The 17,020-nt window shown below is 43.0% G+C and overlaps 1 protein-coding gene across 7 annotated transcripts in view; it reads right to left on the bottom strand.

Annotated features, from left to right (window-relative positions):
* meis2a (Meis homeobox 2a) overlaps positions 1 to 17,020 on the bottom strand; it is an 81,658-nt gene that overhangs the window by 63,989 nt on the left and 649 nt on the right. For 5 of the 7 annotated variants that reach the window (XM_069707179.1, XM_069707180.1, XM_069707174.1 and 2 more), the window contains exons 2-7: positions 16,487 to 16,713; positions 14,825 to 14,966; positions 14,477 to 14,527; positions 14,016 to 14,066; positions 13,307 to 13,456; positions 4,923 to 5,037 (exon numbers count right to left, since the gene is read on the bottom strand). In XM_069707179.1, the coding sequence (XP_069563280.1) occupies positions 4,923 to 5,037; positions 13,307 to 13,456; positions 14,016 to 14,066; positions 14,477 to 14,527; positions 14,825 to 14,966; positions 16,487 to 16,713 (736 nt within the window). Of the gene's footprint in view, positions 1 to 4,922; positions 5,038 to 13,306; positions 13,457 to 14,015; positions 14,067 to 14,476; positions 14,528 to 14,824; positions 14,967 to 16,486; positions 16,714 to 16,909; positions 16,997 to 17,020 lie in introns of those variants that run through there. The other 2 variants (XM_069707176.1, XM_069707178.1) reach the window with 1 other exon arrangement.

Here is a 17,020-nt window from a genome sequence, read left to right as displayed (position 1 = left end):
CTCATTAAGCAGGTATATCTGTGGCTTGTTTCCTGTTAAGTGCCGCTCCACTTGCTGCTATTGAGCCAGATATTGCAAGTTATAAGTTGAATGCACATCATGGTTGCACTTGGTTTAATGTTTATGGGATCTCAGTTGCCATTGAGCTGGTTTTGTATGTAGGCAGATTGCTCCTCTTACACTTTCTGGCTTCTTCACTGTGCTGTTTTCTTTTAAAGGGGAAGTGGACATATCCTGTGTGTTTATGTGTGGTTTTTTTTGGCCTTTTTTTTGTTTACCCTCTGCCATCACACAGGAAAACACATCCGTGCACACATTTACAAAACACACACACACACACCCTTGTTGCCTCAGCATTGTGTTGTGGTGAGGTGGGGGCACTGTGTAAAAATTATCAGTGCTCCAACAGCTGGGAGTGAGAGCTATGAAACAGCAGGACTTGGGTCTGCTTTATTGTTTATCTGTTGTTTATGGGCCAGTGTTCAGCTTTAATTACTACACTAAATTAAACTCTAACAGGCACTTAGAGGGAACCAGCTAACACATGCACATGCGTGCCCACACACACACACAAATCGTATATTTTATATACACAGACACACCTCACCGATCACTCCAGAGCTGGAGTATAGGCTACTAAAATGCAACAAGGCTTCCATCTTGTGTTTAGCAGAGACTCTGGTGTTCTTTCTATTGTGGTTACATGTTTCTTTCTTTCTTTTTCTAACTGCATCTTTAGGTCATCTTGAGCCCAAAGCATAGCTGTAAAAAAAAAAAAAAAAAAAAAAAAGCAAAGCCAAAGGTCCAACAAATACAGGATTCAACAGGCCCTGTGCATGCTGGGACACCAGGAGTCCTGTCCCCACCAGGAATGACCCCCCTGTACTGAGTTCAACCACAAAGACCTTGCTGAGTGGGGCCCCTAGTCAGGGCCAAGGGAGCTCACCACACTCCCCACACATACATACATACACACACAAATGTACCACAACACCATCAAGCACAGTATGCTCCCTTGGAGCCGAACACTCAAGCTCTCCCTCTCTTCCTCCCTCTCTCTCCATCTCTGCCTCTCTCGGCCTCTCTGGGGAGTCTGTCTATCCGCAGAGCGTGGGGATTGTTCAATTGCTGAGAAAATGTACAAAATGCTTTCTCCTCTCTTCTGTTGAGCCTTTTCCATCTACAGTAGAATCTGGGAATTGTAGAGCAAGCCCTTTTGCTCAGCACTCAAGATGTCAACGTGGATTTGGTCTTCATGCATAGCTAATAATTACAAGTGTGGACTGGAGCTGAGGCATGCACAAACACACACACACACACACACACACACACACACACACACACACACACACACACACACACACACACACACACACACACACACACACACACACACACACACACACACACACACACACACAGAGCGAGAGGGGAAAAAAACATTCCCTACCAATGCTGAATCAGTGTTGGGGATTTACAGTTCATGACTGACTGCTTTTGACTTTACTGTGTTTGGTGTGGGCAAACGTGCAGAGTATTTCATCACACTGCTCCATCACACTTTGGGTGCTTAACATATTACAGACACCTGCTTGGAAACGAGCGCTATCTTAAGGCACGCACATTCATCAAGTTTAACTCCCTGCAACTGATGTCTCTGATGTTTCTAGATAAGCTTGGAGGTGCTCCAAAGGACTGTTAATCAAAATGATGTGCATGCAGTGCCAATTAAGTTATTGTGTGTTCCCTTCCGAACCGCCTCCCCTCAACTGCTCCTATTTGTTTATCTAGCCAGAACATAGGGAGTCACTCACTAAGAGTCAATAAGTGAGAGCACAGAATTTGCCCTCAGGGCGATAAATCATATTTTCTTTTTTTGGAGGGAAATTCTGAGAAAAGTTAAAAAAAAAAAAAAATGTCTGTTAAGAAGAGGGATGAGGGAGAGGTTGCAGATCTGAGTATTGTACTCAAACCTTTTGTGTCAGAACTTTAACTTGCAATCTCATTCCACAAAAGGGAAATACATATTTGCACACTTGTTAAATTGTTTTTTTGGCACAGGTTCAGAACAATGCTCAGTGCAGAGATTGTGGAAGTAAATTCTGTTCCCAGCGACCATTTTGAATCCTGCGTGACAGCACATACAGTTCTTTCAAGATTTAAAATTTTCTCCTGGCAGACGGCGAGGAAGGAACAAGTTTTTCTTCAAAACAGTTGGACCTGTCAGAGATGCTTCAATAATTTGGGGAGTTGAATCATATATTTTACATGGTGATGCTTCTGGATACATTTTTTGAGGTAAATGTGTTTTAAGTCACAGGCACACACCTCTCAAGATGAAATATGGCAGAAAGAAGTTGATGTTTTTCTTGGCGAGTGAAACCAGAAAGCACGACGGATCTCACGCACTCCTTCACTCTCGCCTCTTTCCTCACTTTCTCTCTCCCATCTATTCTGTCTTCCTCAACTGATCCACATTGTCACCCCTTTTAACAGGGGCCAAGCTGTTAAAGACCCCATTACTGAAGTGAAGCACACATTTCACATTTCCTCTGCGGACTTGAGAGTGCGGACTACAAATTTTATGTTGAAACGTATTGAGATAGGAGGCGAGTTCATGCGTGGAGTGGAGTGGAGGAGAGGAGTGAAAGGTGGAGAGGTTGGAAAGTGAAGGTTCTGTCAGAATGGAAGGGCCAGAGTCGGGAGTCAGCGAGCGCTTCAAGCGTTAACGTAATTGCAAGAATGTGAAAAATGAGGCGACGGGGCTCCCGAGCGAAGCAAAAGGTCAGAGCATGCCTCACACAAAACAACTGGCTAGAGGACGGCCTCATTAGACCATTAAATCAGCTGCCCCTGGTCTCTTTCCCTTTCCTCTCTTTCTCCTTTTTCCTCGCTGTGCCTACTGTTTCACCTTCTCTACTCTTTCACCTCTGTACTTCAATGGCTACTCACTTCACCCTCTTAAATCTCTGCTTCTGTTGTAAGCTGCTTACTTTGTTTTTTTACCACGATACGTTCTGAGCCAGCGGATCGCGCATTTAGCACTCTTCATTGTAGGTCAGAATCTGGCCCTGATCTAGTCGTGGTCTATATTGGCCCAGCGCACGGTGCTGTACCGTAACTGTCTTTGGCCCGTATTGATCTGCTGTTACTGGATACGGTGGGGAAAGGAGTCGATAAGTGCTCTGTGGATTACAGGTCACTTGTACTTATGTGTGTAAGATAATCAATAGGCAGTGCATTTCTTTCCCTCTTCCCCCCTCCTCTTTCTGTTGCTCCTCCTCTTCCACTTGCAATTGCAAAGAGGAGTGCAAAAACTGCACTCTCTTCTGATCTGCTGCCGGACTGTTTTTTTTTTTTTAAATAATGTTATTACTTCAAAGCAGAAAAATCCACATTTAACTTACTGCAATTTTTCAGATTTTTATTCTCAAGTTCTTATATTCTTCTTCACTAGTAAAGCCTTGTATTTAACAACAATGCCCTGTATGTGCTCTGTGAGAGTAAGCCAAGTGTCGTCTGCACTGCTGAAGTGCCCTGAAGTGCGAGAGACTCTTCTGTATCTGTCACCATCTACCCTGAAGGAGGTAAGCAAAAGGAGAATTCTGCCAATTAGGATTTACTAGGTGTGACATTATTATTACCCATTCTTCCCTTATGCTTATACTGTCAGACAAACATATCCTCTTAAGGCTTAGTTATCATTCTCTTCCTCACTCTGACAACAGCCTGTGATCCAACTACACCTGCAACTACAGAGGTCTACTGCGGCCTTCAGTCTGTGGTCAGTAATGGTTCAGAAGCTGCGACTGCTGCTTCTGTCTAAAGAGGAGAAGATGATTTAAACAGCCCCACCACACAGCACACACCCCATCAATACCTTTGATCGCTTATTGGCAAAACGATAGCCTCGAATAGACACAACAAGCAGCTTCTCTCTGTGAGCGAGCCGGCAGAAGTGCGTATATCTGGGTGTGTGTGTAGACGGTGTGATGAAATTTCATGAAAACCTCTGGACACTGCCAGAGGGCACACACGGATCCATAGAGGCCCGCAAAAAAAAAAAAAAAAAACACACACACACTCTCTGCCGCCAGTGGAAGGATATCTTTTGGTGCATTCAAAACAAGGGAAAGACAAGATGAGAAACACGGGGAGTTCATCATCATCTATTCTTTTAGTTCAGGCTGCGCTTCATGAACAATATTTTTTATCTCGCGATGCTTAGTCTCACATCTAAACTTACCTAACCGTATGTGCTTTTTGACACTTTACAAAACTGATGCGGACCGTGACAAAAATACAAGGCAGGTACTGTGACTTAATACACTATCTGTAAGAAATTCATATACATTTGTTTTGAGATGCATTATTACTGTTTGGCAGGTTGTGTACTAGATAACACAAGGCTCTGAGACATAATTAGGGGCTGTTGTGCAGGCAAAGTTAATATGGTTTAAATTCAAGCAAGAACTGGCAGAAATATACCATTAATCACCAGCTTTTGTTCGACACTCTAAATAGCATCATTTTGGAAAGTCTTTCCCTTGGTTGGTGTATTATAGTGGCTGCGTGGCTCGTGTTTGTGCGCGAGTGTAACAGTCGATAAGCGTGTTCGTTTTTAGGTGTGACTGTGTTTACATGGACGCCAGTCAAAAAATGGGATAATCCAAAGTGCAAAAGGAAGGACGGGGACATGTGTAAACAGAGATGTGCCATCTATTCACAATGGATTTCACATTAGACAGGGTTAAAGTGAAGCATTGGCAATTCTCTCCAAGCATGGTGATTCATATGTCCTGCATGGATCTGTGCCTGACCGCCGTGGATCTATGTATGTTTACGTGTCAGCGCATGAGCGCACCCGCGTATATGCATGTATGTGTGCGTGCGTGTGCATGCGCATTTCGGTACTGACTCACCTTGTTCGCTGCTGTTGTCACCGCTCTGTGAAGCGTGTCCTCCGCTGGAGGGTCCCGGTGTGCCGGCTGAGTGTGTGGAGGTGGCGTCATCGTGGTCTCTCCAGGAAGCTGGGTTCTGAGGTTTGAAAAGGCAGAAAGCGAGCGTGGGATCCATCCATCCATCCGTCCGTGCATCCAACCACATTCCCCATCCAAACCACAAACCAGGAGCAGAGAGAGCAGAGAGGGGGAGGCGGGGAGAGAAGAAGGTAGAGAAGGAGAAACACAGAAAGAGAGAGAGAGTCCATATGAGTCTGCTGGAAATGTGCAAGTGACATCTGTAAGAGTCTACAGGCACCGTGAGGGTCTTTGGCCAGCTTACATTCTCCTGGCAAGGCCAAGAGGCCCACTGCTTATTTCCCAGCTTGCAGACAATCAAAGAAGCTACAATAATCACAGATGAATGGAAAGAAACTCAGGCACTAACGCAGCTGGCTATAAGTCAAAACACGGTAATCAAAGTGTTTCATTAATGCATGAGAGCAAAACACAGCACAGTTAATGTGGCATTTGATTTTGAGCGTTGCAAGAGGAGCACTTGTGAGTAGTCGTCTAAACACATATGGCAGAGCCCAGCGGAGATCATTTATAGCATAACCAATTGAGACTTCCGTGTCAAGTGAGAAATATAGAGGTAAAAAGTCCAAACACACCACAGCCGCCATTAATCATTACCACTGTCAGAAATGAAAATAAGATATGACAGTGATTCTCCTGCTAATCTGCCAAAAATGTGTCCACGCCCACACTGACATACACACACGCCCACAGAGGCATGCAGAAATACACTTACGCACACATGCTAATGACATAATAGAGCAAGAAGTATAAACACACGCACGTACCCTCACTTTCCTATATACAAAGACATGCTGAAAAAAGTGTTAAATCTCTGCTTGCTAACTTCAAAGAAATATCCATAAACAAATTCATAGCTTTTAAGGTAACTTCCTCCTCGCCTGCCCTCCCTCCAGCTCATTTTCTCTCCTCCTCCTCCTCCTCCTCTCTTTCCTGGTCATTCCCACTGCCCTGTCAGTACACACAGGGAAACGGGATTTTCTACTGTACAGGAAAGGCTTTATCAGTGCCACATGAAGGCAGGCTAGAGGTGGAATTTCCTCTGCCATTGAGGCAAAAAGAGGCACAGGCCGATCACGTCATTTACTACACTTGTGCCCGCAAACACACAGGCTCAATCAAACGCAGTACACACTGCTCACAGCAGCCTCTCACACAGAGTAGATACAACTTCATAGGGCGCACAACATAAGCTAGTCTTTCCCAATTTAACATGTCACCTGAGCACGATGACAAAATGTTGGCAAACGTGAGCCCAACGTTGTCTGGGGCCCGAGAGAAGCAGCCCCTTGAGCGGAGCCCAAGCCAAACAAACACAGGCCTGCACCAAGGCTTCCCACAAACCTCAACCCACTTCTCAGTTCCCGCTATGTGTTTTTTTTCTCTCCCTCAAACACACATAAACACATATACATACATAGGAAAGCAGAGGGAAAATGTACACGACACAGAATATTCCAAGAAATAGACCGTTTTTACCATTTTGTCCAACTTGAGCAGAGTTCCTGATGAACTTCTTTTCCTTCAGCTCAGAGGAGCCTGCCTGCCTGCTTGCTTGCCTACTTGCCTGCCTACTTGCCTGCCTACTTGCCTGCCTGCCCGCCTGCCTGCCCGCCCGCCCGCCTGCTTGCTTTGGTGCCCCAGTCAGAGTGAGCTGTACTGGAGAAGGACAGACAGGATAGAGCCTGGAGACTAACAGAGGTTTGCAGGGAAACAGAGGCTATAAGACAAGGCGCTGCCGCGCTCCCTTGGGCACACAGTCCTGATGTGCTGCTGCTTGTTCTGCTGCGGAGGCGAGGCTGCTGCTTATGCCTGTGAGCGAGGCCCTTTTATCTGCTAAGTTTTTTGGGGAAGGCGGGCTGTTTTCCCAAACAGCTCGGAGCTGAAAACAGCAGACAGAAACACACAAGACCCTTCAGACCCTGCGCTCCACTCAAGGCCCTCTCAGCGTCAGCTGTTCACCGGATGGCAATCAGATAAAGAGCTCGGAGAATTACTCAGAAGAGGGGTAAGAAGACAGGGCGAACAATAGCCCGTGCGTGGGTTTTAGCCCTCCAGAGTGAGTGGAGGGAAAAGTGTCCCCGCTCTTAGAGGAATGGATGATTGTGATGTGCTCACTCTCCGGGCCACTGATCAACACATGGTACACTTCATGGGAACAAAGTCTGTTGTTATAGTAATTTTCTGTTGTTCTCAACACAGCGTCGGCTGAGTAAAATCCCTAATGTGGGAAAAGCCCATCAACCCCCTGAAAACGGTCTAATTTTGTCTTTGACATATGTAACACAGAGAGAAGGAAGAAAGAGAGGTAAAAACTTCCAGACTCCCCGAGTCTCTCTCTACTCTCAGAACGGGCTGTTGTTGTTCTAAGAGAAGAAAATGACTGGGTACTACTTCCTCACAATGAAACACCCACTGCCGGCAAGACCAGCCTGAAAAACCGTACTCGCTACTCTCACACACGCCTGCTCTCTTCTGCTATCTCTCTCGCTCACACTTGCCAGCTAGGGCCACAGCATGGTTTTAATGCAACAGCCGAATCGATAGGACTTAATTTAGCTATCATTTCAGAGTAATGTGTCATTTTTAATGGTACTGGCACTAAATTAAATTCAAAGACACCTCAGCTAATGGTGTTAAAGGGAATGCTATTTTGCTGTGATTTGCTACCCTGTGGATTTAATGGGCCTGTATGCAGGGATATAGATAATGCTTTGTTAGTTTGGCTCTTATAGGGCAAAAAGAAGAGTGCAGCACTTTATATGACCTAATAATAATAATAGAGTGGAAACTAGGACCAGTTCATATGCAATGGAGCACACACTCCGCTTTTAATACATGTAAGTCACCACTCATTCATAACTGTGTCTGCAAAACGAGTCAAGGAATATCAAAACAACAGTGTTAACTTTCCATGCTCAACAAGGCGACAAAAGCAACAGCCTTTCCTCCCGATGAATAATTTAGTGGGCCTCTCTGAGCTATGGAGGGTGCATCATCACACACTGCACTGCGCAACACAAACACCACACAACCATTTTGTCACAACCCCCGTGGGTCTGATAAAGTTCAAACAAGTTGTAAAAAAAAAAAAAAAAAAAAAAAAAAAAATCATGTCACCCAAACAGTCTTCTTCAACCTACACAGGTCTTTGAAAAAAAAGATGAGGAAGAAGCAAAAGAGGAAAAAAAAAAAAAAAAAGGCCTCTCGCCCATGTGACTATTCCCTAAAGCTGGGCATAATTAGGAGTCAAACATGGTTCACTCCATGCTCTTCACTAATTGTGTTAAAGAGCAGTGTTACCAGGAGGAGGAGGAGAACGCTAGCAAGCAAATACACATACATGTGCAGGCGGGAACGCACACACACACACAAACGTACACAATAGGACAAGATAGAGAAAAAGATACAAAAGAAGCGTTGTCTCTGGGGGAAACCTTTTCTATTTGCTGGGGTTAGCAACTGGCAGCTGATAATACAAGTTGTAATTAATATAAAAGCAGGAGACAATATGGGAAGGAAGGCTTGTAGTGCAGCCAGGCCACTGGAGAGCAGGAGAATGCTGCCGTCTCCTTTGCTCCTGTCCCCTGTTTCTCATTTACAAACACCTGCCTGGCACAATCTCACTTCGCTCACTGCACTCTGCCTACATCCCTAGGAATTTCAAATAAAATTGATTTAGCAGCATCATTGAATTTCCCTCAAATTCCCCTGAAACCTGGAGGGAAGGGAAGAAATCTGTTGGTCTGGTAGCAGCCTGAGAACGACTAGCCTTGTGATTTTGCATGCGTGCGTGCGTGTGCGTGTGTGTACGTGTGCGTGTGTGTGTGTGCGCAAGGAGCAGCTACAGGGATCCTGTGCTGAATGTACAGAATCGCTGACACACCAGAAACACGCGGGACCGTAAATCATAAGACGAACAGACATTTCAAGACACATCTTGCCACATGGCATAAACAGAGAAAGAGAGAAACTCGTCACACATTTTTGTTGGGTTGAGCTCGTAATTATATACAGGCACTTTAGAAAAGTGTAGGTGCAACTCTATTGAACAGCTGAGTATTTACAACACCCTCAATTATCCAGAATACAAATAGTCCTTAATTTAGCAGCTAATAATTCACCATAGCCTGTTTTAACAGACAAGAGAGATTGACGGATTGTATTTATGCCTGGAACTTTCTCTGAGGCAAAAACAATCTTACTCACTGCAGTCATTTTACTTTATATGCGAATATGTCTTCAGAAAGAAGAGATTAAATATACAAAAAATGTCCTTTCTATTGTGATTCATGGGTTTGGCACACATCAAAATGACAAATCCAAAAATGTAAATGTCATTTAAATGGCAATATAAAACTGACAATTAGTTACAGATAATCCTGCTTTCATTTTAGAACAAATACTTCTAACATATGGGTTTTCAAATTAGTGTGTGGATTTATCTCTGTATTATCATTAACTGTATATTGCGTTTCATTACAGGTAAACATAGATGTATCTCCTGACCCAGAATGACTGCTGGGCAACTGTTCATTGCAGTCATTTACAGCATGCATGCAGTTAAAGAAAGGGGAGTGTGGGAGATGCAACAAGTGAGCACAGCCTCTCTGCAGCCACGGTAGCGATGATTAGATATGCCTGCCAACAGGGCCCTGCCTCTGAACACTAATCAAATAGGAAATGTAAGGCCAGACATCCCACCATCACAAAACAATTGTGTGGAACAGACAGAGCGGCCCAAGTCAACAATGCACTGTTTTCACGAGATCCAAACGTAGTCGGTCCCCGAGGAGAACAAAGCTAGTAGAATTAGAGCACCTCCAAAACTGAGAAATTCCACGGTTCAGCAGGCCAGCTTGGCCCGAGGGCTCACTGTCCACAGGCAGAGAGGCTGCGTGCGCGCTGCCCTATGCAGAGTGACATACAGAAACAGGACAGGGCATTACTGGGCACCCACTCTCTCCACTGATACACAGTAAATCACTGCACAAGCTCAAATTGAACTACTGCTTTACTTGATTGGACCTGTGACATCACCACATCTGACCGATGGTCTGCAGCGGCCACAGCCTGTAGCAGAGAATCAGATCTAAACAGAAAAGGGCTTGTTTCCCTTTTTTTTCCCCTTTCCAGCCATGCAGACTTGAGATAAGCTACACCATAACTATGGGAACGACTATCACTCCCTGAGGAAAGCTCTCCAAAACAAAGCACTGGGACCTGCAAATCATACAGAATTTCTGTAACACAAATCTGGAACTATGCAGGAATTCAAAGGCGGTTTCAACACTATAATACATATGCAAAAAGGAAATGAAAAAGCCTAATACAGTATGTAAGCTTGACTGAAGAAGCGGCACAATGGCACAGGAAGACACAAAGGCTAATTCATTAGAACAGATAATACTCAGACACTGTTAATTCTATTTGTCTCCCTAATTGGATGTAGCACAGAAGAGACAGAAATTTTATTCATTAATTAAAAGACAAGAGAGCAAACCATTGACAAGTACACACACACCAACCATTTACAAAACTACACAGCTCTGTGTCACACTTCATGTGTAATACAGCGTCTTTTTTGTTTTCATTCTTTTAAATAGAATGGAGTCGATCTGAGGAGGGGCGATGAGTTAGGAAGCCTTGGGTGGGCTGCATGGTTGAGATAGTCACCGCAAGCGAATAAGGGAAATCAACAGTGTCAGCAAAGGCCTCATCCTGCTCTCACTATAGTATAATCCAATCATCTCTAAGACAATGCTGCATTCAAGTGTAAATAAAACTGCGCTTATTATGCTCCACTGTCAGGTATGAGGAGGGGAGAGCAGGGAAAGAGAAAGAGGTAGAAAAAGGGAAGGAGACATGCACATATAAAAACAAGCTCAACGGGCTGCCTCCTTCTCAGTGAAGAGCCTCATCATCTCCAGAAAAACCAACTTTCACCAAATGAGATGTAGCCCAGGGCTATATATTAAAAATGCATATCAAAGCAAAGAAAAATGGACGTGAGAGATTCTAACTAAATAAATTAGCATATCTAACTATCAAAACCACCTTCTTCTCCTCAATGAGACAGAAGGACAGAAATGAATAATAAAATACAGACAAATACAAGCGAATAAATAAAATAAATAAATCAAGACAAGAATTGCTTTCCATCCAGCGGCACAGTTTTGCAGCCATTTGTGTGTATTGTTTCTAATATTCAAAACACATTTCAGGCATGTGAGGCTGGACTCTTTTCAATTAGACATGGAAATTACTGCTGAATAAAGTTAACTATTTATTTCAAGGCTTTCAGATGATGACTGCACTGCACACATTTTCACCTCAAAGGTTCCTCTTTCTTTCACTTTCTGCAAATATTATTTCCACTCCAGCATCATGAGGTGCACGCATGATTTCACACACTGCCTTGCTTTTTAATTGTTTTACAATAACTATCAATCTGGAGAGTGTTTCCATTCTTGAAATCCCCTACCTGCTCAGACACAGCTCTAAAACAAATAGGGAGATAAGAAGAAAACTCTCTTCTGCTTTAGTGAAATTCAGGCCAGCAGTTAAGTGTAATAAAAAGTTCAGTGGTGCCACATAAGTGAAATAAATCCCTCAAAACTTAAATACCTAATGAGGTGGTCATTCCAAACTACTCCAAGATAAATGGCTTGTCATGCAGCCTTCTTTGTTTATTGCTGCTCCTGATTTGCTTTATTGGCATATTTAATTTTCTAATTATCAAAATATTTCTTACAAGTGGACTGACGACAAAGCTGGTGTCTGAGCACTGGAGGCACCATTGGAAATTGGCTTGAGTATCAGCCATCTGCCATGAAACTAAACAGGCCAGTTTATCTAATCTCTACAATATAAACAACAGCATGCCTCATTTCTACACTTGTGCTGGAAGACCACTGTATTGCCGTTCTGACAGGTTTTCTGAGACCAACGTCGGCATCTTCGGTCTAGTTATGTTCCAGTTCACTTTATGCAGCGCGCTGCGTGGCCCCTGCAAAGGCGACGGTCTTTCAAAGGGAATCCACCGCTATTAGGCCGATAGCCAGACCCAACAGATGCAGCGCAGAGACTTTGCATAACACTTAAATCTGCTTTAATTCCTAATAGGCTTGGCCTTGTGCTGCGCAGATATTAACTAGTCACTTTGTTGCACTAGCCGCTCATTTTCCCTCTCCACCAAAACATTAGCTTTATCACAGGCACGCAAGACGCAGTAATTCACAGATATCAACTCAATACTACACCGTCAGCTCGATCCATACTACGGGGGCGGGGGGGGTTCTGTGTTTATTACGCCGAAAATGCACAATTTAAACCGGAGAATCGATCATCAAATTTAAAGCTACTGTACTTCAGGTGCATATAATTGAATTCAGCATTATGGTGCCTGCAGTCATAAAGCGGGGAGCAGAGGAGAAAGGCGACTGCAGAGCAAACCACACGGCAATCAATATGAAACAATTAAACACATTAACATCAACAGCAATGGAAGGCCTCCAGACGAACCATCATATGCCTTGTGAACTTGACATTGATGGTAAGCCTTTAGCTCTGAGATCTCTTTCAATAGGCTACCACTTTCTCCACCTCTGCAGCAAAATCCACAGCTTTACGCACAGGCCATATCCAGCTCCCACAGCCCCAAATATAAAGCCCTTTTCTTTTTAAATATTGGCCTAAAGCTAAAGCTTACCGCTGATACCCTGCTTTAACGTTAAACCTGCGTAACAGATAATTGCCTCACGTTTTTTTTTTTTCAGCGTGCAACTCTCCATAATGCAGGGCAGCGATTTACACACGCGTACGCGCACCCTCTAATACGCACACATACACACCCACTCAAAACCTCTAGCACACAAGCGAGCACGGACGCATTATGCACACATGACTGCTCCTAATCAAAAGACTAAAACAATAACTCGGTCTATTGTATCACATGTAGCTTTTGACCTTAGAACATCGATCGGCAGATTTTCCTTGCAGAACAGAGCGTGCTCTATTTACTGATGGCACAGCATGGGTCACACACACACACACACACACCGAGCAGAAGCCAAGGAGCCCAAAAAGTTGGCTTTATGAGAAACATGAAGCAATCTGCTTATTTAGATATAGTCCATTATTCATATGCATCGTCTATCACAAAATTATAAGCCCTCGGGTATTCTCTCAGCAGCAGAGACGCATGCAGACACGCACAAAAACAGCACATCACACATTATGGACACAATAAAGGTCGCGTTACTTACGTGATCTGCAAGGTTAGTCGACGATCCCGAGAGTTCTTCGTGATCTGATTTCGAGCTGCCATCCCGTTCGTCAATAACTAGATCTATTGGCATTTTTCCTTTCAAACAACTGATGTACCGGTGACAGAAATTGTCGCAGAGCTCGTGCACCTTGAAAAAAATAAAATAAAAAAAAATAAGAACGTTTTCAGACGTTTTTGTCAGGACGTAGGAAACGCTTCAGCCAGTCCAAGAATAACTCCAATTAAGGGGCATTATCGGGGGCGAGGAAACAATAGTGAAATTGTTGCAGTGCTTATTATTCTCCTGAGACCAGAGCAACAAGTTGAACGACAAAAAATAAACAGCGTGCCGTAAGCTGGCGAAATAATGAGCAGCTGAAACTAAATCTGCGGATCAATAACAGTGTGCAACGTGGGCAAAGAGGCTACAGTGTATGCTATCAATTGCCAATTCAGCTGCATCAATAGTTGGGTAAATAAAATGGCATATTTGATGAAAATCCTTAAAACCCTCTCTCAATGCAGCCCGGGTTATTTTCTGTGATTATCTGTAAAAGCATTGCTCTGAATATTGAAGAATGTCTAATAATATCGATATCATTACATGCAGTGTTTTTGTGCAGGTGGCATGACTGGCTTTTCTACAGGCAGAAGTTTAACACATACAAATTTATATTAATTTTTATTTTTTTTAATTTTTTTTTTACCTTTTCTAATTCCAAGAGGTGAAACCGTAATACTTGTATGGCTTGTATCATCTGAAAAAAAAAAGAGAGCAAAATAAACACAATTAACATGACAAAATGGATTATTATTCTTTACAATTGTGCAGGGTTGGGAAATTTAAATCCACCCGTCATGACAGTGTATGGAGTGCACTGCAGCCAGCAAGAACAAAACTAGTTTTAACTTGAAAAGAAAGTTGCATCTCACGATCTAATAAGTAATTACACACTGGTCAGCTGGGGCAGTTAGATGGGAAGACTGAACAATGACAGCGTCAAATGTGGTCACACAGCTTCACTCCAAACCTGAGCTGACATCTGTGCGGAAGTTTAAATCATATGTTCACATATTTACTGAGTGATGCTGTGGACACTTCAGCGAATCGGCGGGAGAGCAACCGCACCGAACAGGGAATTATTGAGAGACAGAGAGGTGGGCTTACCAAATTGTCCAACTCTGGATTTGATGAAAATAAAGGTTTTTCTGCTCGGACCTAAAATAACACACCAAATGTCAAAGTTAGTTTGGCATGGAATGTGCGGAGTGTTTGTCAACTTTTCTCCTGGACTGTAACCTGATAATACAACTTTTATAAATGAAACAAATAAGTGGATTTTCTGCAGTGAACACACACTAATATTCGTTAATCATATCAAAAGCAGGTTTTTACTGCAAAAAAAAAAATTAAAATTATGAGGCAAGCAGAAAACAATGCGCCATGACGCAGCCACAACATCCAAACTAGGCTAGATATGTATTTTTTTTTTTTTTTAAACATTGCAAAATTGACCTGTTTGGCAAAGACTGCAATGTCCTCATTGAAGGAGTCTGATGAGCAGACATCGCCGCCTGCTACGCCGGGCTCCCTCGGAGTACACGTCGCCAACTCGCACTTCTCAAAAACCAGTGCGAGCAGTGGGAATAAAGGGTGACTGCAAGAGGGGGAAACACAGCCTGAGTACAAGCAGCACACCGGCTCCACAATGCCCCACTGCAAAAAATGTCCAATCAACCTGCAGGTCTGCCGGCACCCGGGTCCTACAATTCTTACTTTTCTTACTACAACTAAAACATGTATTACGTTAGATCAGATCATTTTACTTTTATATCCGCCGTCTAATTTTTACATGCTTCTTTTAAACCAAGAGGCAGCATCTTAGAATAAGGCAGACAAAAACTAAAACAATTTATTTAGTATAAAGATTATTCCTGTTTTGCAGCTGTTTTGAGTTGGAAGTAAGGCAGCACACGCTTCTGGTATATTTTACTTCTCGTTTGGGAAACGTGGAGCTCAGTCTGATATTAATCGACTTGTTGAGACTGACATTTCTTGCAGTGCAAACACACAAAAAAAAGCGACCGAGAAGTCAACAAAACTCAAGCAAAAAAACCCAAAACAGACTGTCGACAGATGTCACTGGTATTTTAGAAATTAGACAGTCTGCAAAAAAACTTAAAATGTAATAATTTTGCAGTTGCACTGCAGACTGAGACACCGTGGACTTTTAATAATTCTTCCTTAGTAGGCCTATAGTTTTAACAGTGATGTTGATGTGAATAAAATCGGTAAACGCTAACTTTGAATCATTCTACATCATGAGACAATCACCAAAATAATTCTTAAAATGGAATTACAATTTCAGAATTTTTTTTTTCTAATACAAGATCTAACTTCAAAAGACTAACATTATGTTAAAATTTTCTATCATTTAATTTACTGTCTGTATAAAAAATAAGGTAAACTCTTTTCCTTGTAGAAGAGTGAAAGTAAATTTACTTTACACTACGTCCCAGAATATGTCTGTGCTCCTTCTGTGTCCGTATCATGGGCCATCATAATCAGGAATCATGTTTTTAGTTTTGCACTAATCAGTTTTCTTTCATTATTTGTGAATAATCTGATAAAAGTATAATTATAAAGACAACACGCTGACTTGTAACGCGCTCTGTGTGCGTAAAAGTGTGTGTTACAAAAAAAAAAATCTGAAAACATTTCAGAAGTTTTGTTGGGAGGAACAAAAGCGTTTAAAGGAGTCCAGACTATTTTTACGACAGAAACACAATAGTGGGCAGATGTATTAACGCGAGCTTTACAATACAAACCAATTGTTATGATGATGAAAATATATATTTTTTTATTATAATTCCTTGCAGTCTGTGTGGCTTTCGAGATTGGACTATGAACAATGAGATTCCATACTATTTTATGGCTTGTGTTTCAAGCTCAAGGCTCATACTCTTACTTACTTGACGATGCCCATACAATGCGTGTAAAATTACACATCAACAAAAGTACCCTAACCAACAATAGAGACCCAAATTGCGGTCAAACCTGCACAAAACTGTATTTAAATTTCGTGGTGGGGGAGAACGTCCAGCAAGCCGAACTTAGAGAAAAGCTGAAAACTTAGAAAAACTATTTGGACGCGTATTTTGTTCATGCAAACCTTACCCATAAATTTGATCTTTATCCCTCTTTAAAACGTCGTTGACAGCAGAGCCCATGCTGGTGGGCATAACGTTCGGATGAGGAGCGTGGGCTCCGTAGTGCTGGCTGGCGTGCAGCGGCGGTCCGTGGTTCAGGTGGTGGACCTGGGGAAGCGGCCGGGGAGCATGCGGGTCCCCGTACATCGACGCCGGGACTCCGTCCATCCCACCGTAATGGGCCAGCTCATCGTACTGGGAATAAAAATGAGAGCAAAAGTCAACGGACTTCCCGGTTACTTTTTAAACAAATGTGAAAAGTACAAAAAGCATGCCGTCTCATTCTGAACACACGCTGGGGAGAAACTAATAAGCTGTTGCTGTGAAAATACGCGGCAGCCAAGGCGAGAAAAGTGTCATATATTGTATCTGCGACGAGTTTAAACATTACCAAAAACATTATAACTTAGGTGCTCCTCGGCAGAGTTTGGTGGGTGAAAAGAGCGAATTAGTTTGGAGTCTCCTGTGAAACTGCTTCTCACTGCTGTCGTGGAGGCTGTCG

This window comes from Brachyistius frenatus, unplaced genomic scaffold, assembly GCF_029030835.1.
Source record: "Brachyistius frenatus isolate BFR_SWC_R1_liver_20210118 unplaced genomic scaffold, ASM2903083v1 Contig_67, whole genome shotgun sequence".
In the NCBI taxonomy this organism is placed as follows: domain Eukaryota; kingdom Metazoa; phylum Chordata; class Actinopteri; family Embiotocidae; genus Brachyistius; species Brachyistius frenatus.
This window is presented reverse-complemented; position numbering and strand designations above follow the sequence as displayed.